The sequence below is a fragment of the Paraphaeosphaeria sporulosa genome (assembly GCF_001642045.1).
Source record: "Paraphaeosphaeria sporulosa strain AP3s5-JAC2a unplaced genomic scaffold CC84scaffold_11, whole genome shotgun sequence".
Lineage (NCBI taxonomy): Eukaryota > Fungi > Ascomycota > Dothideomycetes > Pleosporales > Didymosphaeriaceae > Paraphaeosphaeria > Paraphaeosphaeria sporulosa.
This window is the reverse complement of record NW_017253370.1, coordinates 1,347,289-1,368,573: the sequence shown is the minus strand read 5'-3', so window position 1 is coordinate 1,368,573 and position 21,285 is coordinate 1,347,289. Positions and strand designations below refer to the sequence as shown.

Genomic DNA, 21,285 nt, shown 5'->3' with positions numbered 1-21,285 from the left:
AGTTCCTATATACTCCTAAGTCCTATACGTCCTAGAGTTCTATGCGTCCTAAAGTTCTATATATCCTAGAGCCCTATGTGTCCCAGAGTCCTGTGTCCTAGAGTCCAAGACGAGATTGTGGCCCGTGCGGTTTTAGGATCCGTAAGACTCATAACTTATTATGCAATGTCCTTGGCGTCTAGCTCAGGCCATAAGGTTAGGAGTATAATAAGCCGATGCCCCGCGTCGCGCATGAGTGGATCCTAACATCTAGCCACGTATATCACTAGTTTAGCCACAGTGATATTTAACAGTCCAGCTTCTTAAAATAAATAGTCAATTATACGTTAGAAACATTGTGATATTTAATATCATACCCCTCTTTTATACTGGTAGAATATCCCTGTGTACACTAAAACGTTATCCGCATAGTAAAACTTAGGGGACGAGTTAGAATCCAACTAATATGAAAGCATAGGAGCGTATACATGGGATACAAAATTAGAGAGAGACTAAAGGTAATACGACTATATATCACGCGCAGATTTCCCTCTGCGAGCCTAGAAACAAAAGATTATACACACGTCGAGGCTGTCTCTTCGTCTGCAGAGTGTTGTGACACCAATGCAAGCATGCCAGGTATCAGTGAGTGACTTGGGGTTGGAAACAAATTGCAACCACCTCAAGAATGATAATGCTGCTCACACGCACTAAGTGGAGACCATGCCTTTCTGTTAGGCAGGACGCTTGCCAACTGTTCGCAGAGTCGACTAAACAAGACCCTGACCCCGCCGCCTGCGATAGTCGACCACACGCCCGACTGTACGCTACTTGCTACATCGACGATCGCAACCCACAACCGTTTACTATAGGTATCTACCCTCGTGCGACACTCTGAACACTTCGCTCCATCCATATCAGGTTCACACCTCTCAAAGGCCTCAACATATACGACACAGCCAACCGCTTCCAGTTCGCCACATGGCTGAGTAGCGCAAGCAAGCGCTCGAAGAGGTGAACCAAATCCAGACTTTCGAGGAGCAGCAACAACAGAATCATGTCGCGCCTCATCATCCATCTACTCCCCAAGATCCGGCTAGTCATGCCACCGCACCCCTTGTAGCCGCGACTTCGACACCCCACAAGGCCGGTAGAAAACTCAAAGGATTCTTCACACGCACGCGGAAGAAGAAGAAAGACGCCGCCGGCATCTGTCGCCCAGTGGGCATAGAGCGCCCCTTGCCTTCGGAGGCACGCACCTTGGATCCCAACGCCGTGGGCCAGATGCCTGGGGAAGATAGCTGGGAATGGTATGAACGAAACATCCTCTTCGGAGAAATGCAGGGTCGTGGCCGATGGATCGGCGTTGAAGAAGCGAGAGGCTTGAGACGGTGAGTGGGTTGAGGAGGACAGTGAAGGAGAAATCATGCACGCAGAGAGCAGAGCGGCCAAGTGGGAAGCCGGCCATTCTTGGGGTTCGAGACCATTGATGGGAAGATGAAGCATACGAGGCGTGCATGGGTAACGAACGACCAAGGTGAAGAACGCAGGGTCATGGTGGTCTACGATATTGAACAATGACCATTCGAATACCACGCTATGGAGATACCATCACGACCTTCTATGTCTTAGAATCACATCTGCTGAATTATTAAAAAAAAATTGAAACCTTCATGAAGTTAAATTGTATACTAGGCAAGTATGGCTGGGTGGTGTCCGATAATAGCCCGTTATCCATTCAGATAAGCGTGGCAACTATTGCTGCGCGAAGAATCCTGATAAATACGCCAAGGAACTAATTGCTTGTTGAGGGCAAGTCGGTGCAGGCGGATAATCTCGGAAGCGTGGCAGGAAGCTAGGGCTGCCCTAGCTCCTATGCGTGAACGGTACACATCAGGAGATCACCGGCCTATACGACCACTGCTTTTTATGCACAAATCAAACTCGGGTAAGATTACTCGTAGCACTGTATCGCCCTCTACCGCAATGTTCTGGATTGTTTTTGTTTGATCTGGGACGATGGCGTGATATCCTTACATGACTATTACACGATTAAGAACTTTCGAAGCACGATGGTAGGATGTCAGATATATACAGCTATCCCGGTGTGTTAGGCCAACAACATGCCTTGCTCCTTCCCCTTATCGAACTCAAATTTATCGTAGAACGTGCTGTGTGTCCACAGTGTTACAAGCGCTCATCTCATAAAATATCAGTCCTCTGCACTTCCAGTGCCTTCAAATCCTCGACCTGATTCCGAGTTCCAAGTCGAGCGCAATATCAACTGATTGCTGAAAAATTGACCGATTCGTTTCGGTTATTCTAGGTTAGTCAAGTCTATAGCGTACATGGCCAATTCAATTGACAGTCATAGTATTGTCATGTTTGGCCGAAGAAGACCCCTCTTGGGAGCTGCGCTCGTGGTGGGAGCGTCAAGATCTGCAGCAAGACATGAGGTGGAGAGAGAGGCACAGCGCAGCGCGGAGATGCAGTGGGCCGCAGAGAAGGCAGCAGTCGACAAAAGGCGAGAGGAAGAAGAGAGGGACAGACGTACTCAGTTGGCTTTAGACGAAGCGATTGCTAAAGAAAGGCAAAGGACCGAGAGTACCCAAAGCTCTCGACAGCCGGGCGTGGGTGAGAAGCAAGCACCGAACGTTCGATACTGCCCAAGCTGCGGGCACGCGTGTTTGCGTGGGGCCAAGTTCTGTAGCATGTGTGGAGAGAAGCAACCTGAGGACGACAGTCTCCCACAGAATATGAAGTAATGTACATGGAATATTAGTTCAGAAGTATGAAGACCCATAGGACATATCAATGCGGTTCTCCTTTTTGCGGTGGCAATTTCTAGTTGGGCATATTGCACTGATCATGGTACCTAGGTACCGTGGCAGCGAAGTATCAGTACCCAGACGTTGCAGGGTCGTTTCACGCCATCAAGATGACTTGCTTGGACCACTGGATGATGCGATAGCGGGCTTAGTCACGGATAAGAATTGGATGGCAGTCCGTTCATTTGAGAGGCATATGTAGATAGAATACACGGGTAAGATTAGAAAATTTTGAGAGATAAATCTTTAGTTTTAATGGGCCAAAATGTAGCGATAGGGCATGTGAATCAAACGCACTTTTCGAGGTCATGTTTGTGGAATTATCTACGTTGGGCTACGCGCTACGGCTACGCGCTACGGCATCCTTGCTATAATTTCAGCGCTATTAAGTGCCAATGCTGATATAAATGCCGTATATAAAAGAGGGAAATTATTTCTATATTAGGGTCTCAGTTCGAAGCTGCATATGTTTGCGTAACTATGCTTGACACTAGAGCCGACATTCATGTTCTAGATCAAGATGGGAAGCATGTGATCATGCCGTATACCCAGGGCCCCCTATGATCGATGGTGGGATCATAGACTTGCTCCTGGTAGCCGGGGTGGATATTAACGTGCAGAGTTAAAAAGGAGCAACAGTTCTTATATAGGCAGCATTAATCAGGTTCAACAAGATTGTTGATTCCATCCTCACCATAGGAGCTGATCCTAAGATTTGTGACAATCTCTGTCGTTTTGCTATATTTTTTGCAATTCGGTTCAATAACCACGATACATTGCAAGCTTTGCTCCCGTATAGAGCGGCCACTAGTGTCCTCGACCATTATAGCTACTCAATTAAGACTGTCCAGCCTTGTTTGACACCGTGGTTGTGAGCATATTCAATCGGAGATCAGCGGTAGGATGATTCAACGATGAAGTTCGGTCATCGGGTGTGTATACGAAGAGCAAATATTCTAGACGGCTAACAAATTAATATCTGAGTAACACCGCACGAGGAAAATACCATCCGTCCTTTTGTCCTCTTCTACCTGGTCCCCATCCCACATCCATTAACAAGATCGTGTCCTTCCACTCTTCCACATTCATCTCTTCAAGAAGCTCCACTCTGATAGTACACTACCCATAGCTCCTTTCGGCGGATACTTCATCCCATTTCTTTCAACCCTCGGCTCACAAATACACCATTGTTCCCTAGGGATGCTGTTCATGACTTTGGAGATGTGCCGTCCGCAGCCCCACCACGTAGCCCTGCCTGTATGGCGGACAGTTAGTGATCCAGCGTACACTTCGTTTACGCAAGGCAGCTGGGAGCGCCGTGGAGTAGATGTTACCAGGAAAAAATGGTTGCTTACCACACGTGTTGCATCTCGCCTGATGACACATTCCGGCGCAAAATTCAATTAAAGTTATATTTCATACGCACGTCTGATACTTTGTACAAACGGCTAAAATTCAACAGACACGGGCGCCCTCAGGGCAGTTGCTTTCGTGACAAAAGATACGCTCGGTCAGGAAAGATTAGATGTATTATGGATGAAAATCATATGAGTGCTATGTAAACATCTAATGAACTATCTGCTGGGTTACTGCGAGTATTTCAAATTTCCATTGTTCGGGACGAGACATTGGCGTCAGGCCACGATGTACATCAAGTGGGGTGAGCGGAAGACGAACCAGGGAAGGGACAGCGCGAGTTTAGTGCCTGCAGACCTGGTGACGCAATGCAGGGACTTCACATAAACACCAATCTCCTTATTCAAGATTTCATTCGTGAGCCACACATGTGAGCTGTGATTTTGAAAATTTAGCAAGTACAAGACTTCTCTGATGCTCATTGTAGTCCTAGAATGGTGTAATTTGATAGCAGTTCAGGTCTTTATGCGACGCGGAATTAGGAAGGGAACAGGATGTCTCATACATGGCATATCAGCTGTAGTATGAATCAAATCAGGCTTTTTCAATTTCATTTTGGAGCCATTCAGGCAGACAAACTTTTGTAAGTCCTTATGTAAACCTACGGCTTGCAACACGACCAGTTGCCAATTTACTCACAAGATGGGTGGCACACACGCCTTATCTTCTACCCCTTCTCTTCGAATATTTTCGCAAAGTCCCTTGGATCTAACTTGAGCTTGCTCCTCAAGATGCGGGGCAGCTCATTCTCGGAAGACATTAAAGCTCTGAACATAGCCACTATTTGACAGTCACTGGGATCTATTTGGCTAATCCAACTGAAGGCATGTTTGGGGGCGGCGTCTGACCTAATTTCTCTACAGCACAAGAGCCGTCGGTGACTCCGAGCATAACGTCGCATATGCCAATTATGGTCTCCGATTGCAATGCAGACAGCTTTACCAGCTCATTTTCATGTTGTCTTTGTAATTGATCGGGATGTTTCAGTGGGAATCATCTTTTGGCCACTGTTTCCAAAAGATCGGTGAAACTAGACTTTTCTTCCAAAGCAGCCTTAGTGGCGCGTCTGAGTCCATTAAGGTCTTGGATGCGCTTGAAAAAAATTTATCAAGGTGAAGAAGAAGGATATGGGACGAGAAACAAGTGAGTTGAATATAGAGCAGTCGGATGACGTAGTAAAGGTTGGAAAGAAAGGTGTGTTGCCATTGTAGATCTTGGCCGCAGAATGTCTTGTTGGTCCCTACTGGAGAAAGAGCGGATATGATAATTTGCGGACAGGCGTGTACTCTGATATTTAGGGATGTAGAACGAGTTTTAAGATAGTGGTATTGAAGAACGAAATTGAATATTCTTTGGAGTAATCTTCTCAGAGAGAGTTGATAAGCAGGATGTCCACGTATTTGATGGCCTCGAAACCGGTACCGCTTTCGCCCTTTTAGTGACAATTTCTGTCTTCTACTTGGAGTATCGAACGATCTATCAGAATTATTAAGAGGAGCTGCGTGAGTATAGAGAGCATCGGGAGAGACAGCGTTAGAATGAGATAGAGCATCAAAATGAAGAGCGTAGGCAGAAATTCCGGCGAAATATGGAGAGGCGGCTGAGGAAGAGGAGGAAATGTGGCCGGAGATTCGGTTGAAAGTTTTTGTGGGGGATGGTGTTGAACTGGAAGCGAAGGTAGACGCGGTGAATGGGTGGAATGTGGGAGGAATGATGTACTGGGTGCACGGAGGTGGGATGGGTGCATTGGAGTTGAAATGGTGTTAGTGGAGTTGCGAACTTGGATGCATTAACTATTTAGAAAGACTGCGTAGGCAGTAGCAATGTCACATTGTAGAAAGCACAGTCCAGAACGTGCCTGTACGGGTTAAACCCCTCAACTGACAGCTTCTCGGCACCTATATCAATATGCATATGGCGAAGCAACAAAGTTTGTGACTAACAGGATGAAATTCGTTATATACAAGGTGATCAGCTAGGAAATTCCATCTACACGTCCTTGGTACCCATATCAAACAACAAGAACTCTGCAGGCTTATCACCTACGCTTTCCACTTCGACCTTGCCCGGGCCAGCCAGCCCCTCAACGTATGCGCCATCTCCCTCGCCCAGAACCACGTCGCCAACCTTGATCTTCGCACCGCCTTGCTTTGGCTGCGACCGGCCATGCATGATGTTTTGCAGGAAGATCTTGCGCGGGCCCTCGGCGACGATATCATGGGTAACACTCTTGCCCGGCGACAGAATTGACGCATCCATGCTAAGATCTGCCTGCAAGCCGATGGGCGAAGTATCCGTCTTCTCGCCCAGCCGGCTGGTATCCTCCATGATGCGCACCAGTCTGTCCTTCTTTTGCTCGTCGGTGAACTTCTTTGTCTCGTAGTGCGGCGCCAGTCTCGACTTGTTCGGCTTCGCCCAGATCTGCAGGAAGTGGACTTCGTCGTTCTTATCGCGGTTGTACTCCGAGTGCCGAATGCCGGTTCCTGCGCTGGTAAACTGCACCTCGCCGCGCTTCAGGTTTTCGAGGTTGCCCATGCTATCCCGGTGCTCGAGAGTTCCATTGACGATGTAGGAGAAGATGAGAAATTCGGCGTGGGAGTGCGCGCCGAAACCAGTGGTGGGCTTGACGCGGTCCTCGTTTATGACGCGCAGAGGGCCAAAGGACTGGTGGAGAGGATCGGGTGAGTAATAGGAGGCAAAGGAAAAGGTGTGGTAGGTGTAGAGCCAGTCGTGGTCGGCGTGGCCACGTTGGGACCAGGGACGCTTGGTGATCTTCATAGGTGCGGCCGACGCGGAAGCCATGCTGCGGGCGGGTGTGGTAAAGTTCCTAGGGAGGACGGAGGAGAGGGCGCTGCGGACGGATGTGGAGCACGCCAGGGTGATTGCTAGAACTGCGACAAGTACTGCAAAGCTTTTGGTTGGGATGCTCGAAGTGTGCGCTGTAGGCTGGTGTTCTTGCTGAATTGTCATTTAACAAGGGAGCCTTCTGCACCATCGCAGTGGTGGGGCTGCTTTATACTTGTCAGTGTCGCTGTGTGGTTAGTGCGAGAAGATTACAGCGGGTTCTTTAGTGAAGCCTTCTTTGATCTTAAGCATTTGCAATGGTGAGTAAGGCCTTACAAGCCCGGTGCACGGCCTCGAGGTCGGCAAGCGTTGGCGGCTTACTGAAGGATGACGAATGCGCATTTGCAAACCTCGGAGCGCACGATTGGCTCAGTAAGCGATAGCGCGGAACAGCGCCCGCGTTCGCTCATCTCTACATGTATCGTCATCAATTTTCGTTGGTCAAGTTCGAATACTTCCCTCGTTGCAGCATACCCAAGCTCTAAGTTGGATACAGAATCTATAGAGCCAAATCTAGGAGGCCCGCCGGAACTTTTCGCGCCGACTGGGTTACGCTTGCATCAACAATTGCAAAACCCATCGAGGCAAGTGATAGGCATGGCGCTGAGGAACTTCGGTCCGGATGCGCTGCTTGGAGAGTGGACGGACGAAAAGTACAATCCAAAGCATAATGGCAAAAGCTTTGAGGAATCCATCCGAGCTGCATTCAACATCCCCAAATCGGACAATTATGTCTATAGAGCACAGGGCGAGACAACCCTCGCCATCACCCAGAGAGCCATTGATGGCAAGCGGGTGCACGGTATGCACGACTGGTACCATGATGAGAACAGGGAACTTGTATGTAATACTAATTGCAAACTTTCTCCGCGACTCTTTACCATTCATCTCGCCATTTCATCGTGACATTGCACACGGCTTGAAGGGATGCTTTCTGACATTTTCAGAGCGACCCAGCACACCCATCGCCAGACGAAATCTCCGCGTACGCCAGCCTCTTCTCGCCCGCAGTCTCGCTTCCCAAGACCCTAAACGCGTTTAAAGCAAGCTCAAAGCCCCGCACTATCCGCGCCCACATCTCCAACCACCTCCAAGGCCGCTTCCACAACACTACCACTGGTCTGATTCCTGCAAAGAAAGACCGGTTCCACATCAATCCCTATCTTTCTCTCTGGACCTACTCCTGCGATGAGCTGGAATGGGCGGGCCCATGGCCAAACACCGTACACACAAAAATAGCGCACCACATTCTCCCGGTCTTCTACCATCATTTTGGCTGCATAGTGCCGACCTATGCAGCTCTACACGTCGTTGCGAAGCTGGCACAGCCCGCAAAACCGTCAAAAGAAAATGTAAGGCCGGTCCTGGACATAGGCTCCGGCAACGGGTACTGGAGTTTCATGCTCAGGAGCTTCCCCTTGTTGGAGAACATGAAGACCCTCGACGTCCGGCCGATCGATAACGGGCTGTCCGAGTACCGCGTGAGCTGGGTGGCTGACACTATCCGCGAGGACGGCATTTCGTACCTGAATAATCATGATGGAGGGAAGGGGTGTGTGCTATTGCTCGTCTACCCGCAGGCCACAGGCAACTTTACAGGGCCTGTTCTGAAGGCGTTCAAGGGGGATAGTATTGTGGTTGCAGGAACGCAAAACGGGAATGGGTTTACGGCTTTTCGGGATGAGGTGGTGGATGAGTGGGTTGAGAGGGAGTTGAAGGAGTTTGAATTGACGTTGCGTATGCCGTTGCCGAGTTTTGCAGGGAAGGATGAGGCGTTGTTTGTTTTTCAGAGGAAGGCGAAGTGAAGCACTATTTGCGTATCTCTTGGTAGTTCCGTAAAATTACTGTCTGTTGGCGGCTACCCAGGTGGCCATGCGGCCGCTCGGAAGCGGACTCTTATTTAGTTGCGTTTGGCTCTTCCTGAGGTAATGGCTTAGAATTTAAGATTCGAACTCTGCATTGCTTGTCTCAGGGCAATACAGTGCACAGTACCCCACACCCCCGCAGCGTTCAAACTACACGCGCACATCGTGACACACTAGAGTATCGATGTGATTTTCATGATACTTGCACTTGTTGCACAAATGTTCGCTGATTGTTCGTTGTTGCAAAATTTCCTTCGTGGTTCACACCCTCCGGTTTAAAATCGCGCAGCATGTGACAGCGGTCTTGGCATGGCATCCGAATGACCGTCATCCCGCGCCAGCAGTGGTGGGAAGCACGACCAAATAGCGTGTAGGCATGGGGAGTCAATCAGCCCCGAAGCTCACAGTCAAAAACTTGCAAACTTGCCCTACATATACCCAATCGTGAGCGGCAAGTGTGAGGCGAGTACCGAATCACTTTCCGGAGCACGGGGCACTAACCGGATTCAACGCAAGTGGCCGCCAGCCAAACCGCGGGATATCTTCGCAAGCTTTGCGTTGCAGCATCAACACCTCCGCCTGTCCATCACCACCCGTTCGAACCTGCTACGACCCGGCGCGTAGCTGTAATCGGACCAACCCTACACATCCTACCATCACAATGCTGGCCGGACGCGCCTTCGCCGCCCCCGCGCGGCAATGCCTGCGACGGACGACCGCAACCTCGAGGTGGACGCCCGCTCTGGTGCAGGTCAGTCAACCACCTGGAGCTCTGGTGCTTGGTCGCGAAGCTCGCAGTTCCTTCCCCCTTAGCTAGGCTAATTGAGAGACAGTCGCGAACCTACGCCTCAGAAGTCGCAAAGTTCAAGGGCCAGAAGGGCAACGACGGAAAGTACACAGTTACGCTGATTGAGGGCGACGGTATCGGCCCCGAGATCGCGCAATCTGTCAAGGACATCTACAGCGCCGCCAACGTGCCCATCAAGTGGGAGCCTGTCGACGTCACCCCCCGCCTCAAGGACGGCAAGACCGTCATCCCCGACGAGGCCATCGCGAGCGTCGAACGCAACCTCGTCGCTCTCAAGGGCCCGCTCGCCACGCCCGTCGGAAAGGGTCACGTCTCGCTCAACCTTACTCTCCGCCGTACCTTCAACCTCTTCGCCAACGTGCGTCCCTGCAGGAGCATCGTCGGCTTCAAGACCCCGTACGACAACGTCGACACTGTCCTGATCCGTGAGAACACCGAGGGCGAGTACTCTGGCATCGAGCACGTTGTCGTTGACGGCGTCGTTCAGAGCATCAAGCTCATCACGCGCGAAGCCTCCGAGCGCGTCCTCCGCTACGCCTTCCAGCACGCACGCGACATTGGCCGCAAGAAGGTGCGCGCTGTCCACAAGGCTACCATCATGAAGATGTCCGACGGTCTCTTCCTTTCCACTGCGCGCGACGTCTCCAAGGACTTCCCCGATATCGAGTTCGACGCTGAGCTGCTGGACAACACCTGCTTGAAGATGGTCACCGACCCGCTCCCGTACAATGACAAGGTCCTTGTCATGCCCAACTTGTACGGAGACATTCTGTCCGACATGTGCGCTGGTCTGATCGGTGGTCTTGGTTTGACCCCTTCCGGAAACATCGGTGACGAGTGCTCCATCTTCGAGGCTGTCCACGGTTCCGCTCCCGATATCCAGGGCAAGCAGCTTGCTAACCCCACGGCCCTGCTCCTCTCTTCCATGATGATGTTGAGGCATATGGGTCTTGGTGATCATGCCAACAACATCGAACAGGCCATTTTCAAGACGATTGCCGAGGGCAAGGTAAGATTTCTTCCTATTCATCCCATTCATGAAGCATTGCTGACGATTATAACAGACCATCACTGGTGACCTCGGCGGCAAGGCCAAGACCTACGAGTACGCCGACGCTGTCATCAAGGCCCTCAAGTAGATGTCCCCATCTCTTTTTACATGTGTAGCATTAATTCGAGCGGAATGTGAAGATGGCTTGGGTTGGTAGCACTGACCTTATATTTTGTCTAGATGTACCAGTGCGTTAACTTGTACTATATGCTACCAAATCACACGAATAGATGCTTCCTCTGTTATTTCCGAGCTTTCTGCCATGCATTTGACAAGTATGTGGAATTTGCTTCGTTTTTTCATGATCAGATGTGAACCAGTCTCACACTTTTGTACCTTCATCCCCACCTTGATCCCTAGTCTTCACGTCCGCCTAGCAATATCTTCACCCGCCCACATCAGTACATCCGCAACTCTCTCTTCACCTACACATCATCAACACATCCAATCTCCCTACCTCCACCCTTCCCTGACAAAAACAATTCACCGATCCCACCGCCATTTCAGAACGCACCTAACGGATCCACGAATCTCTCCTCACAAAATTCAACGCGCCGCTGTGGATCGTTCAGGCTCAACAACACTTGGCTCCCGCCGCTCCGGATCTACGTCGCACCTAGGCGCAATCTCACTGCGCGAGGTAGTCTTTAGAGGAGTAGTCGAAATGCGTGAAGTCGAGCTCGGAGGTGGCTAAGTAAACGTGTGAGCTACAGTAACTGCACACGCTCTCTGGATCATGCTGTTTGATGTGCAAGTTCACGCTGCTTAGTTCTTTTTGCAAGGCATACACAAATGGGTAAAAACAGACGCAGAGTATAGTGGGGTTAGGCCTGGATAGCTGCTGCTGTGTTCTCGTTGCCGATGCTGCCGCCCGATATGCACGCAATGCAATGTACATTCGCGATCAAGGGCAGAGTACACCATACGGTAGTTGTTTGTTAACCTTGCTGGGGTTAGCTAATGCAGGGTTGTAAAGACAGGATATGTAGCTTTCTACTGATCGTGATTGACACCAATTGGTGATCGATGCATAGGAGCACATAACTCAAAGACATGCTCCGAAGTGGGGAACTCAGATGTGAGCCCCCGAAACACCTCAATCATGTATACGCCCATTGAAGGCGCGACATCTCTCTCGAGGAGGTAGAGTGGTCGTCATAGCTCCCGCACCTGCCCCGCTTTGGCCTCTTGACGCGCCAAGCACCCCCACTACGCCGGCGCCTCACCGCTCCCATGGCCAGACTGGACCCTGAACACACTTGTCCTCTGTGAACACTGTCTTTCTCTCCTTTATTTTAATCAATTCAACGAGAGAAGTAACTAAACACCAACATGTCTGTTACTATTCCCCCAGGCGGCACCTACTTCGACACGCTCAGGAAGAGCTTCGTCGACGTGCCTATCACGGCGGACAACAAGATCTCGACCACCGAATTTCTCGAGGCGGCCGAGAGCTTGCTTACTTTGTTTGGTAAGTGTAGCTGGGAGCAGAGGCATTGGAGTGGCGCTGATTTGGTGGTACAGATGTGCTTGGCTCGGCAGCGTTTAAGCCTGTCAAGAATGACATGAGCACTAACATCAAGGTGCGTTGGATCTCGCTGAGGAGGAAGGGCAGTTAGAAAGCGGGGACATGGATACGCAGGGGATACAGTTGGCAGAAGTCTAACACTAGAGAAAACAGAAAATCCGCGACCGCCAACTCGCTGCTCCCACCCTCTCCGATACCCTCCAAGACCTCGTCATCAACGAGCTCAAAGAGAAGAAGCACGTTGCAACCGAGGGTCTCCTATGGTTGACTCGGTATGTTATATCTTCCAGGCTATCTGTTACTACTTTGTGTGCAACCACTCACGGACGTCTCCGCAGTGGCCTCGACTTCACCGCGCAAGCCCTCCGCCACAACATCGCCAACCCCACCAAGGAACTCTCCGACTCCTTTCGCGACGCCTACGGCAACACGCTCAAGCCGCACCACTCGTTCGTCATCAAGCCCATCTTCAGCGCCGCCATGAGTGCTACCCCATACCGCAAGGACTTCTACGCTAAGCTTGGGGACGATGAAAGCAAGGTTCAGCCAGCGCTTGAGTCGTGGCTGGCGGCGTTGGAGAAGAATGTAGGCATTCTGAGGACCTTCACCACCAGCAAGGAAGCGAAGTGGTAGAGAGGTGCTACATTGGCGGAATAAATTGCATGTTGCATGGGGTATATACACGAGCTTCGGCATGACTGAATGAATCCACGGCATCCATCACCCATCAAAGATTTCGCTGAACCTCCTCTCTACTCTGCCCTTCCCCGCGACAACCATACTCTTGCTCCTCCCCTTCTCCCTCTCATCCCCGACTGGCTGCAGCCGCAGCCAATCCCTCCACACCCACCTCGCCTTCCCATCCACCAGCCCCAAACTCACAGGCCCAAAATCACAGCTATCGTAACTCCGCCGCCAATTATCGCCTTCAACCCACACATGCCCATTCGGCACGACCACCTTCCCGAGCTCAACCTCTCCATCCCCGCCCAACGCCCACTCCCGACTCCCCAGCCCATCCCACCCCTCTACACGCCGCCCATTCACAACCTCAGGATTGCATGCATACCCCCTGTGCGGGTACACCGTGTCGCCCTCTACGCCGACCACCCGTTTGATGCTGATCTCGCTCTGCTTGTGCGGCTTCCAAAACGTGATGACGTCGCCGCGCTGGATGTCTCGGCGGTCGAAGCCGCGCTTTATGAAGATGCGGTCTTTTGCGCCCGTCTCATGCGCGAGGGGCGACAACGTGGGCGCCATGGAGGACCCGTTGACGGAGTCAATGGTATAGAAGTGGTCGCGGAAGAAGACGGCGGCGCAGAAGGAGGTAAATGCGATAGAGGCGCCGGAACGGAGGGTGCGCGCTGTGAAGAGGGGTGGGGTAGATTGCGATGAGTTTGGGATTTCGTAAGACTGTGAGGGCTGTTCGGGTTGTGAGGGCTTCGATGGGGGTATGTGTTGCTGTGCTGGGCGCCGGAACGGTGACCTAGGAGGTTTCGGCGGTCGTAGTATTCGGTTGGGTGGTTTAGGCGGCATTGTGGAGGTGTGGAGTCTGCAATTGCGGTTGGGATGGGAGATGGTGTTGATGGGCGAGGAAGCTCAGGAATGGGAGCTTGGGCCTCACTGCTCGTATCGATAACGCATTCGACATCACTTTGGTGACGAGGTAAGACCTTGCAATTGAATTGGAGACGAAGACTTGCTTAGTAGGATGTGGCCGATGTTTTGCGATCGACTGTTCCGCACAGACTGACTTGAGCGAAGTTGTCCTGAGAAGAAAGTGCGCCTATTCTACTTGTTGGGCCTATACCTAAAGTTGGTCCGCGAGAAGGAACTGGCACAGTCGTTAAAGTCTTAATCTCGCACGCAACCGTCTCATGCTACTGGAGATTGGCAATGAAGAAGCCGGTGGGTACTGCAGCCCGTTATTTGGGACCAGGTAATTATCCTTGGTCAATTCATTTCCTACTTTATCCTCGTCTCCCGAGTGTCACTTTTCAGTAGCGCAGCTCGGAGTCCAGAAGCCTCCACTGCGGCATTCCTACCCGACTACGAGACTTTGAAGGTTGCGTAGGGCAGTGCTGTTTAATGTTCGCTGCACATATCGGCAGTCTTCGTGTGACCTATGGTACATAACACGGATTGAGCTCGACAGAAAGGCATTTTCAAGCTCGAGAAGGTAACAGGGTTAAGTCGTAGCAACCGGAAAGTCCCGTACAGTCTCATGTGGGGCATGATCTTGCTGACTGTAGGCATGCACCTAAAATAAGAATGGAAAAGTGTGTAGGCTGCTCGCGATCCATCGGCCATCGGCGACTTGTCCGCGCGCCACATCACGACGCAATGGAGGTCGTGCGCGCCACTTGTGTAACCGATCTCTCAATTGTATAACCGATCTCTCCTCTTGGCCTAAAACCTTCCGACATTGGCGCCGTCTAGTCTCACCTCAGCGTTCAGGAACAGGACTTTCGATGCGCTTCCAAGGCGTGGAGCCTCAATCTCTTGTACGGGTCGCGTTTCATACTCTGGTGATGTAATTTTAACGGCAACCGTTGCCAGGGCGGGAAGGATGGAGCAAGCCAGATTGCCCTGGGAACGTGTGCAGCTGCGTAGGCCAAGATGCAATATTGCTTGATGAAACCGCGCATGCGACATTTTTGGTTTGTGCCGCGCTCCCGGATGCTGGATGCATGATTCGCCAGAAAGACAGACCGTTCAAAGAACCCCGATAGCAACCCAGGAGGAAGGACGCGTAAAGAGGCGCTGTTCACCCAACTGAGCCTCGGGGCACTACGCAAACACAGAGGTTCTTCAAATCAACTCGATCCTGCACCACGTCGCCCACCGTTCTAACGGTAAGAGATGGATTGGTGGATCCACCTGTTTCGCAGTCTTTGTTCTCGCCATCGCTCGAGCAACATTTTTAGAATGTCTGTCGTCATGGCAAGGGATGCAACCAGACGATCACCCCAGGCCAAGCTTTGAGTTTCTCCACAGAAACGGCTGCGGCGAGGCAAGGAACGCACCAATCATGCTCGAGCCGCATTTGTGGGACCCCGGAAATCGTATGGCTTGTGAAGGTCCGTGGCATGAAGTGGCGGTGCGGACCAGTGAAACCCAGCGACGCCATCATGGCTACGTAAGAGAAATGGTGAGGCGGTGCCTTGCGAGGGATCCAAAGGCGGGTATGTTTGTTGGTCAGTGCTAATGCGTCAAAAAGCATAGGCCATGCATTACGTCGATTGACAATGCTCCTATAAGAACACTCTTCGCTTTGCTCAATCCACATTCTCTCATCCATCAGCCAACAGCCACTCTTCCATTCCATCAACAACACTTCACGCACAAACACCCATCACCAAACACTCACACTCATCATGCGTTTCTCCACCATCTTCGTCGCCGCCGCCGCTGCCGGTGCTGCCAACGCCCAGGTTGACTCCCTCGTCTCCTCCGTTCTCGGCGATGTCACCTCTGGCCTTGGTAACGACGTTACCTCTGTCTTGAACAGTCTCACGTCCGCTGCTGGGTCAGGCATCGCTTCTGCCACCACCGGTGCTGGATCTGCACTTTCATCGATTGAGTCGGCCGCTTCTTCCGCTGCCTCTGGTGCCGGTTCAGCCGTCTCTTCTGTCGCCAGCTCTGCCGCCAGCGAGGCCTCTAACATCGCCTCGTCCGCCTCAGCAGCTCTCTCGAGCGCCACTAACGGTGCTGCCTCCTCTTCCATCAAGTCCGAGGCCAGCTCCCGCCTTTCCAGCCTTTCGTCCGCTGCATCCTCTGCTGCCACCTCTGCTCATTCCTCCGGCATGGCCGTCCCCACTGGTGCCCCCGCCATGGGTGCCCTTGCTGGTGGTCTCCTTGCCATGGCCGGTCTTTTGTAAGCGCTGGACCATCAATAAATTCGTCAAACAAAAGTCATCATCACCAAACCATTGCATTGGATCGGATTAGCTTCTAATGCTATCTTCACTTCGCCCACGAGGCACGAATTGGGACTATGAATAATAATATTGGTGTTCTGGAAGATCTTGGTCGGATCAAGGCTTGTCGGATACTGTAATGCTCAGATGAATTAAACATCGATACAATTCCAGGCCGTCTACTCTATCTGCTTCGATTGTGATGATTGTTCTTGCGCGATTCTGTGCGATTCTGTTGCACCATCGACGTTGACCACGCTTTGCCTCTTGTCTATCTTCCACAACTTCGCAGCCAATCCCTGCCGCAGATCAAACGCCCCACACGGCGGTACACCGCCTTGCTTTGATACGTCCGCCTGTTCCGCATCCGTCGAGCTGCCTTGTTTTCTTTCTCCCAATCTGGTTTTGCGCACGCCTCCCAGCCACATGCCTTAATCGCGCCATACCTATTACCAATTTCGCACGCCCAAGGGAAGGCCGTCTGGAGCACGCCATTTGCGATGCTTCGGGGTGCTGGAGCGGAGTTGCTGGCTTACGCGGCCTGTGATGTCATGATAGGCGGGGCATCGTTATGGTCGAGATCACATTAGGGTGATCTTTGGTATTAACTTGGCTGCTGGTGGGGCGGAATGGGTTAGCGTGGTGCGAGGTGGTGCTCAATGCGGGTGTGTGGCGGTGCGAAGGCACCAACAGCGCGCTGTTTAGGGATGAGGAATGCATAGTCTACGAAAGCCGCCCTTGGAGTAGATAAGGTGTATTGGCGAGATCATGAGGAAAAGTAGAATGCATATCATCGACGCCGTCTTAGCGTCGTCAAAAGGCTGGTGCTTGCGGACGTGATCGTCATCTGTGCGAGGCACCACTTGCAACAAACCTTGTTGTTTGCACAACGGCCAAGCTCGCTCCTTCCATTGAATCACCGCAGCATCCTGTTGACGTGTCCAGTTACCACTACTCGTGCCTTTCATTCCCAGAATGGAATGCAGCCCGCTCCAAAACCCTAACCCAAGCACAAGAGACCGACGTACGATGTGATCGACCTACCAGATCGATCCTAGACCGTTCCAAAGGTAAGTTCGCTGCTCGCCATTGTGTGGTTCTGTGGCGACTAACGCTACAGTAGATCTGCTGATATTCACATTCGACAGCCTGCTACTAAAATGTTTGCCATCTCCTCGCGCCATCTGCTACACAGCCTTTCTACGCCATAATTGGGGCAATCACGCTGGCCACTGCCTTGATCGAAACCAGCATCGATACTAGGCTGGCTCAATCTGACAGCCACCCAACGGAATGCGGGACCTCCACCACGCTCGCACCACAATCGCACAGCTGGCTGCAAGTGGCTTAGGGCACAAAACTTGCTCTTCGACCCTCCCCAATCTGGGAGGTTTTTGCTTGCGGAAAACCTAGGGCGTAGACTGCTTCTACAGCGTCTACTCAATTGGCGAGCAAGTGCTTGTTTGAGGAGCTTATGTGCCTGAAGTTGTGCCTGGGTATGTCACACAACGCACTTGACTCATCCGCATACATGACTGGGATGTATTTCCAAGGCGACACTGGAACAAGCTCAAAATCGTAGCTCAATGGCGGCTATGAGCGTCCCAAGACCACGCGACAGCAAGGATGGACCGCTAGTCTTCGAACTTGACTGCAAATCGAGAGTTCCGATTTCGTGTGAGCCCTCAGGCTTCCAAGGTTACGTTACATGGGAGAGCTTGACGGCGCCAAGTAATGCCATATTGATGTGTGACTGCTTGCCATACCAAGCGCGGGGCAGCGATGAGCAAGCTCAGCGATCATGAGTTTGTCTCAACGATGAGTTGTCCGGGGATACGGCAGGTATGATGATAGGAGTGACTGCCCAACACTGCCAGCGAGTTGTACCTGTTTGCTCATGGGGTGGCCGAACCGCGGCTGGTCTGGTCAGCATGTATCGGCAAACAAAGTCTGTGAAACTTGAACTTGTCGTGAGATGATCAGGCAAAAATTGGGCTGGGACCCTTAGATAGCTATATAGAGACATTCTGACCATCTTCAGCTTCAACAAATTGCACAAACACATTCGTCGCTGCGATTCTTCGTCTTATATCCTTCTGATCATACATAACCTCCTGCACTTTCAAGATTGCACAGCGAATATTATGGGCTGGGTACATGTTTGGGAAAACGGAGGTCAGCGCCAATACCAAGTTCACGATGGTCTGATGCGGCGTCACTTACCAGACATTGCCATGCAATACCCCCGATGGATCGAGCTCACTCGTATGGCTCAGACTGTCAGTCGCTCCTCGGGCGGACTCCTCCTTTCCAACGAAGCTCTAAGACCTCTCCAGTCGTTTTTCAACACGGCAGAGAAAACAGCAAACAAAGATGACTTCCCTACGCATGTGTCCAATCATCTGAACGACATGGTACGGCGAGGCAGCGCAATACACAAGATACGGAATCACTTAACCACAATAGCGTATCTATGTGCTAGAGGACGCGCACCTTCGATACCGGCCTATCTCACCTCCTTCGTCGCGCAACATGCCCAGGAAATCGTTGCCGAAGACTACCTCCATTTGCGTCACTGGGAATACGCTATCAAGAGTTTGACAAAACTCGGTCCCACGACTGTAGCGTTGAATGAGCTCAGCCGCGCTCGAAACCTTGGTCCCGGTTATCCGACTCATATCCAACGCCCATACAGCCCTCCTTACAACTCGAGCAACCCAAACTATGGCCCCTACGGGTTGAGCAACCTCTGCCGTGGGCGAAGCCCGACCCGAACCGGTCCAAGATACCGATCCCGAACAATGCCACCCATGATCTTACCCGCGCAAATCGCACCGCCCGACTTCCTCGCGATACCCGCTTCCCGAGGCATCATGAGTGGGTTTCCCTCGCCGTCGGTGTTCGCACGGGATCCGTTGGAAGCTGAAATTCAGGAGATGCGGGATAATCAGCTCTACCTCGAGGAGCAGGTGGCTCAGTTGCAGGTCGGGCAGCAGGAGCTGGTGGACGAGGTGGTGCAGCAGCAGGTTGCGGGTTACGCGCCGCTTCAGCAGCTTACATGGCCGTCTTGAGTGTAATGTACGGGTCCCATCTTTTCTGTGTGGGCCATTGGCCTCATGCGTGTGGAGCCAGGTGGCACTCGCAGTCTAGTCCCTAGGTTTGTTTTGCTGTTCGTTGCCTTTGGAATAATTTAGGGCTGATTGTCTGGTAGGCGCGAGAACATCTCCACTACAACATCTGCTCTTTAGTTCAGATGCAGGTGGCGCAGGTGGCGCTTTAGGGGCTGCTACAGATTGGATGAATGGTTTCAAGTGAGATGCATTCTCTGTGCTTTTCTGTTGGCGCATGACTTGATGTTGCTGTTGTGGTGGTTCGGAATCTATCACTATTGCACTTGCCCGGCAACAGAAAACATGGTTTTCGCAGTGAATACCTGCTCTGGCTCGCCTGTTCTCTACCTCTATATCTAGATAGTATCCTCGTAGTTGATGCATCATTCCTAGTCAATCAAACATCAAATCTGAAGATCAACGACGTCATCCTGCCGTCTTTGTTAAATGATTCCCTCTCGATGAGAGCCAACAGCCTCTATGCCACAAAACGCCAGACACCTCGCTAAGCCCGATGATTGCCGCTCCAACCCAAATGCATGCCCAAAACACAAACACGAACAGGACAGTTCGGTTCCAACATTCCTCACAATGCATGCCAGCTACCGCAGGAAGTGCAGCACCAGCCAGCAGAACAAAAAGAAAACGATGACACCCGCCCAGAAAATCCACTTATCCTGCTTCGCCCTCCGCTCGACCATGCGAATCGTATCCCCACTGATCCCTAGCGTATTTGCCACACTGTACAGCCTCTTCTGCGTCCCCTTTAGCATATCCCTCTGATTCCCCAAATCGCCCAGCACCGCCCTTCCCCGATCCAAAAACTCATCAAGCTGCTCCGACGTCTTGTTCATGAAGGTGTTCTCGCGGAAGGCATGCGACTCGCGGCTGTAGTCTGCTCCGGCGGGCGCGCCGGCCGAGTACGGGTTTGCGGTGTAGGGCGCGGCGGCGTTGTACGGGCGGTTGGGGGCGAAAGCGGAGTGTTGTGCGGCGGCGGCGGTGACGTTGGGCTGGGCGTAGGGGTTCTCGGGCGTGGAGGCGTGGTGCGGGCGGCGGCCGAGAAGTTCGGTGCGGGCTTGGGTTGTTTGCTGGGGATTGTCAGGATGCGCGTGCATGCGTCAGGCGGACAAGACGCCGCCGCGGGCTGGATGCGCAACGTACCACGTCTTCATTCGCGCTTCTTATGCGGCCGAAGTTATCGCGGTACTCGTCTAATTCCACCCTGAAGTTTTTCACCCGCTCAAACGCCTTCTCCTGCTTGGTTTGTATGGGCTCCTGTTTTGCGAGCTTGGCGTAGTCCTCGATGGTGCGCGCGAACGAAGTGAGGCTTGCCGAGATCTGGCCCTGGAGCGCGGGCGAGGGGGTCGCGGAGTCGGCGAAGAGGTCCAGGTCTTTGCGGATGCTGGTCGATTGCCGGAGGGCGGAGTTGAAGAGGGCGTTCTGGGTGGACGTTAGCTTCTTGTCTGCGCCGGGTGCTGCTTGCGACGACAAACCATGGCGGTCGTTGGGCTGCAGTTGCGCAGATGCGGCTGTCTACGTTGTGTCGTTTGGCGGGGGGAACAGAGGACTACGTCGCAGGTCTGGCGGAGGGCAAAGTAGGCCGAGAGCAAAGTGGCAGCCTTGTAGGCGCAAACGTTTGTGTAGTTGACACTTTGCACTTCGGCATGATGCTCGGGTGCACTCCGCCAAGGCGGGTTTGCAGCAATGAGGCCTAGCGTCTCAGCTCATGGGCCCGAGGGCCTGGATGCGCATGCGGCTCAGCGGCTCAGCGGCTCCATCTCTCTCAACTCTGCGCCCTCAAGAGTCTTGTCTTCGTCCTTCAGCTCCACACTTTCATTCAGATGTTGTTGCAAAGACAACGCGGAAGCATATTGCACCGACCTTCGCATCCGCCTTTGACGCCTTTTAGCTGACTGGCACGCGCGGTTCCTGTTCA

At 52.2% G+C, this 21,285-nt stretch overlaps 12 protein-coding genes across 12 annotated transcripts; 6 read left to right on the top strand and 6 right to left on the bottom strand.

Annotated features, from left to right (window-relative positions):
- Window positions 1–734: 734 nt before the first annotated feature.
- Window positions 735–1,553, bottom strand: CC84DRAFT_1168381 (uncharacterized protein). The gene has a single exon (XM_018179384.1). The coding sequence runs from the start codon at window positions 1,483–1,485 to the stop codon at window positions 856–858; it is 630 nt and encodes a 209-aa protein (XP_018031641.1). The 5' UTR covers window positions 1,486–1,553; the 3' UTR covers window positions 735–855.
- Window positions 1,554–1,906: 353 nt separating this feature from the next.
- On the top strand, window positions 1,907–2,983 carry CC84DRAFT_281491 (uncharacterized protein). Its single transcript, XM_018185760.1, has one exon. It carries the CDS (start codon window positions 2,328–2,330, stop codon window positions 2,742–2,744), a length of 417 nt encoding a protein of 138 aa, XP_018031640.1. The 5' UTR covers window positions 1,907–2,327; the 3' UTR covers window positions 2,745–2,983.
- An 843-nt stretch (window positions 2,984–3,826) lies between these two features.
- CC84DRAFT_1168379 (uncharacterized protein) lies at window positions 3,827–4,223 on the bottom strand. Its single transcript, XM_018179383.1, has 2 exons — window positions 4,163–4,223; window positions 3,827–4,062 (listed from the first exon to the last, which is right to left on the bottom strand). Exons 1-2 carry the CDS (start codon window positions 4,191–4,193, stop codon window positions 3,893–3,895), a joined length of 201 nt encoding a protein of 66 aa, XP_018031639.1. The 5' UTR covers window positions 4,194–4,223; the 3' UTR covers window positions 3,827–3,892.
- A 1,808-nt stretch (window positions 4,224–6,031) lies between these two features.
- CC84DRAFT_1168378 (RmlC-like cupin) lies at window positions 6,032–7,380 on the bottom strand. The gene has a single exon (XM_018179382.1). It carries the CDS (start codon window positions 7,191–7,193, stop codon window positions 6,213–6,215), a length of 981 nt encoding a protein of 326 aa, XP_018031638.1. The 5' UTR covers window positions 7,194–7,380; the 3' UTR covers window positions 6,032–6,212.
- Window positions 7,381–7,497: 117 nt separating this feature from the next.
- Window positions 7,498–9,064, top strand: CC84DRAFT_1263265 (uncharacterized protein). Its single transcript, XM_018185226.1, has 2 exons — window positions 7,498–7,907; window positions 8,015–9,064. Exons 1-2 carry the CDS (start codon window positions 7,665–7,667, stop codon window positions 8,870–8,872), a joined length of 1,101 nt encoding a protein of 366 aa, XP_018031637.1. The 5' UTR covers window positions 7,498–7,664; the 3' UTR covers window positions 8,873–9,064.
- A 224-nt stretch (window positions 9,065–9,288) lies between these two features.
- CC84DRAFT_1128793 (isocitrate dehydrogenase subunit 2 mitochondrial precursor) lies at window positions 9,289–10,981 on the top strand. Its single transcript, XM_018175811.1, has 3 exons — window positions 9,289–9,683; window positions 9,766–10,749; window positions 10,805–10,981. Exons 1-3 carry the CDS (start codon window positions 9,594–9,596, stop codon window positions 10,877–10,879), a joined length of 1,149 nt encoding a protein of 382 aa, XP_018031636.1. The 5' UTR covers window positions 9,289–9,593; the 3' UTR covers window positions 10,880–10,981.
- Window positions 10,982–12,057: 1,076 nt separating this feature from the next.
- Window positions 12,058–13,057, top strand: CC84DRAFT_1168373 (glycolipid transfer protein). Its single transcript, XM_018179381.1, has 4 exons — window positions 12,058–12,262; window positions 12,316–12,374; window positions 12,473–12,591; window positions 12,658–13,057. Exons 1-4 carry the CDS (start codon window positions 12,124–12,126, stop codon window positions 12,950–12,952), a joined length of 612 nt encoding a protein of 203 aa, XP_018031635.1. The 5' UTR covers window positions 12,058–12,123; the 3' UTR covers window positions 12,953–13,057.
- Window positions 13,058–13,060: 3 nt separating this feature from the next.
- CC84DRAFT_1055106 (LexA/Signal peptidase) lies at window positions 13,061–13,639 on the bottom strand (the record flags this gene model as incomplete). The annotated part of the gene is made up of 1 exon (XM_018173531.1): window positions 13,061–13,639. A coding segment is annotated over one exon (579 nt), but the record flags the coding sequence as incomplete, so codon positions are not given.
- Window positions 13,640–14,630: 991 nt separating this feature from the next.
- CC84DRAFT_281285 (uncharacterized protein) lies at window positions 14,631–15,047 on the bottom strand. The gene has a single exon (XM_018185759.1). It carries the CDS (start codon window positions 14,972–14,974, stop codon window positions 14,729–14,731), a length of 246 nt encoding a protein of 81 aa, XP_018031633.1. The 5' UTR covers window positions 14,975–15,047; the 3' UTR covers window positions 14,631–14,728.
- A 649-nt stretch (window positions 15,048–15,696) lies between these two features.
- CC84DRAFT_1221785 (uncharacterized protein) lies at window positions 15,697–16,200 on the top strand (the record flags this gene model as incomplete). Its single annotated transcript, XM_018183303.1, has 1 exon — window positions 15,697–16,200. The coding sequence occupies one exon, from the start codon at window positions 15,697–15,699 to the stop codon at window positions 16,198–16,200; it is 504 nt and encodes a 167-aa protein (XP_018031632.1).
- Window positions 16,201–18,331: 2,131 nt separating this feature from the next.
- CC84DRAFT_1168370 (uncharacterized protein) lies at window positions 18,332–19,734 on the top strand. Its single transcript, XM_018179380.1, has 2 exons — window positions 18,332–19,317; window positions 19,451–19,734. Exon 1 carries the CDS (start codon window positions 18,384–18,386, stop codon window positions 19,308–19,310), a length of 927 nt encoding a protein of 308 aa, XP_018031631.1. The 5' UTR covers window positions 18,332–18,383; the 3' UTR covers window positions 19,311–19,317; window positions 19,451–19,734.
- Window positions 19,735–19,843: 109 nt separating this feature from the next.
- CC84DRAFT_281227 (protein transport protein BOS1) lies at window positions 19,844–21,021 on the bottom strand. The gene is made up of 3 exons (XM_018185758.1): window positions 20,843–21,021; window positions 20,511–20,789; window positions 19,844–20,437 (listed from the first exon to the last, which is right to left on the bottom strand). The coding sequence occupies exons 1-3, from the start codon at window positions 20,843–20,845 to the stop codon at window positions 19,952–19,954; spliced, it is 768 nt and encodes a 255-aa protein (XP_018031630.1). The 5' UTR covers window positions 20,846–21,021; the 3' UTR covers window positions 19,844–19,951.
- Between the last annotated feature and the right edge of the window lie 264 nt (window positions 21,022–21,285).

Coding starts and splice junctions, on each gene's coding strand:
- CC84DRAFT_281227 (XM_018185758.1), bottom strand. Junction 20,438..20,510: donor GAAGCGCGAATGAAGACGTG/GTACGTTGCGCA, acceptor GACAATCCCCAG/CAAACAACCCAAGCCCGCAC.
- CC84DRAFT_1168373 (XM_018179381.1), top strand. CDS start 12,124: ATGTCTGTTACTATTCCCCCAGGCGGCACCTACTTCGACACGCTCAGG. Junction 12,263..12,315: donor GAGCTTGCTTACTTTGTTTG/GTAAGTGTAGCT, acceptor TTGGTGGTACAG/ATGTGCTTGGCTCGGCAGCG. Junction 12,592..12,657: donor GGTCTCCTATGGTTGACTCG/GTATGTTATATC, acceptor ACGTCTCCGCAG/TGGCCTCGACTTCACCGCGC.
- CC84DRAFT_1168379 (XM_018179383.1), bottom strand. CDS start 4,193: ATGTGTCATCAGGCGAGATGCAACACGTGTG. Junction 4,063..4,162: donor GGCGAGATGCAACACGTGTG/GTAAGCAACCAT, acceptor TCCGCCATACAG/GCAGGGCTACGTGGTGGGGC.
- CC84DRAFT_1263265 (XM_018185226.1), top strand. CDS start 7,665: ATGGCGCTGAGGAACTTCGGTCCGGATGCGCTGCTTGGAGAGTGGACG. Junction 7,908..8,014: donor ATGATGAGAACAGGGAACTT/GTATGTAATACT, acceptor TGACATTTTCAG/AGCGACCCAGCACACCCATC.
- CC84DRAFT_1128793 (XM_018175811.1), top strand. CDS start 9,594: ATGCTGGCCGGACGCGCCTTCGCCGCCCCCGCGCGGCAATGCCTGCGA. Junction 9,684..9,765: donor GGACGCCCGCTCTGGTGCAG/GTCAGTCAACCA, acceptor ATTGAGAGACAG/TCGCGAACCTACGCCTCAGA. Junction 10,750..10,804: donor AGACGATTGCCGAGGGCAAG/GTAAGATTTCTT, acceptor CGATTATAACAG/ACCATCACTGGTGACCTCGG.
- CC84DRAFT_281491 (XM_018185760.1), top strand. CDS start 2,328: ATGGCCAATTCAATTGACAGTCATAGTATTGTCATGTTTGGCCGAAGA.
- CC84DRAFT_1168378 (XM_018179382.1), bottom strand. CDS start 7,193: ATGACAATTCAGCAAGAACACCAGCCTACAGCGCACACTTCGAGCATC.
- CC84DRAFT_281285 (XM_018185759.1), bottom strand. CDS start 14,974: ATGTCGCATGCGCGGTTTCATCAAGCAATATTGCATCTTGGCCTACGC.
- CC84DRAFT_1168381 (XM_018179384.1), bottom strand. CDS start 1,485: ATGCTTCATCTTCCCATCAATGGTCTCGAACCCCAAGAATGGCCGGCT.
- CC84DRAFT_1168370 (XM_018179380.1), top strand. CDS start 18,384: ATGGGCTGGGTACATGTTTGGGAAAACGGAGGTCAGCGCCAATACCAA.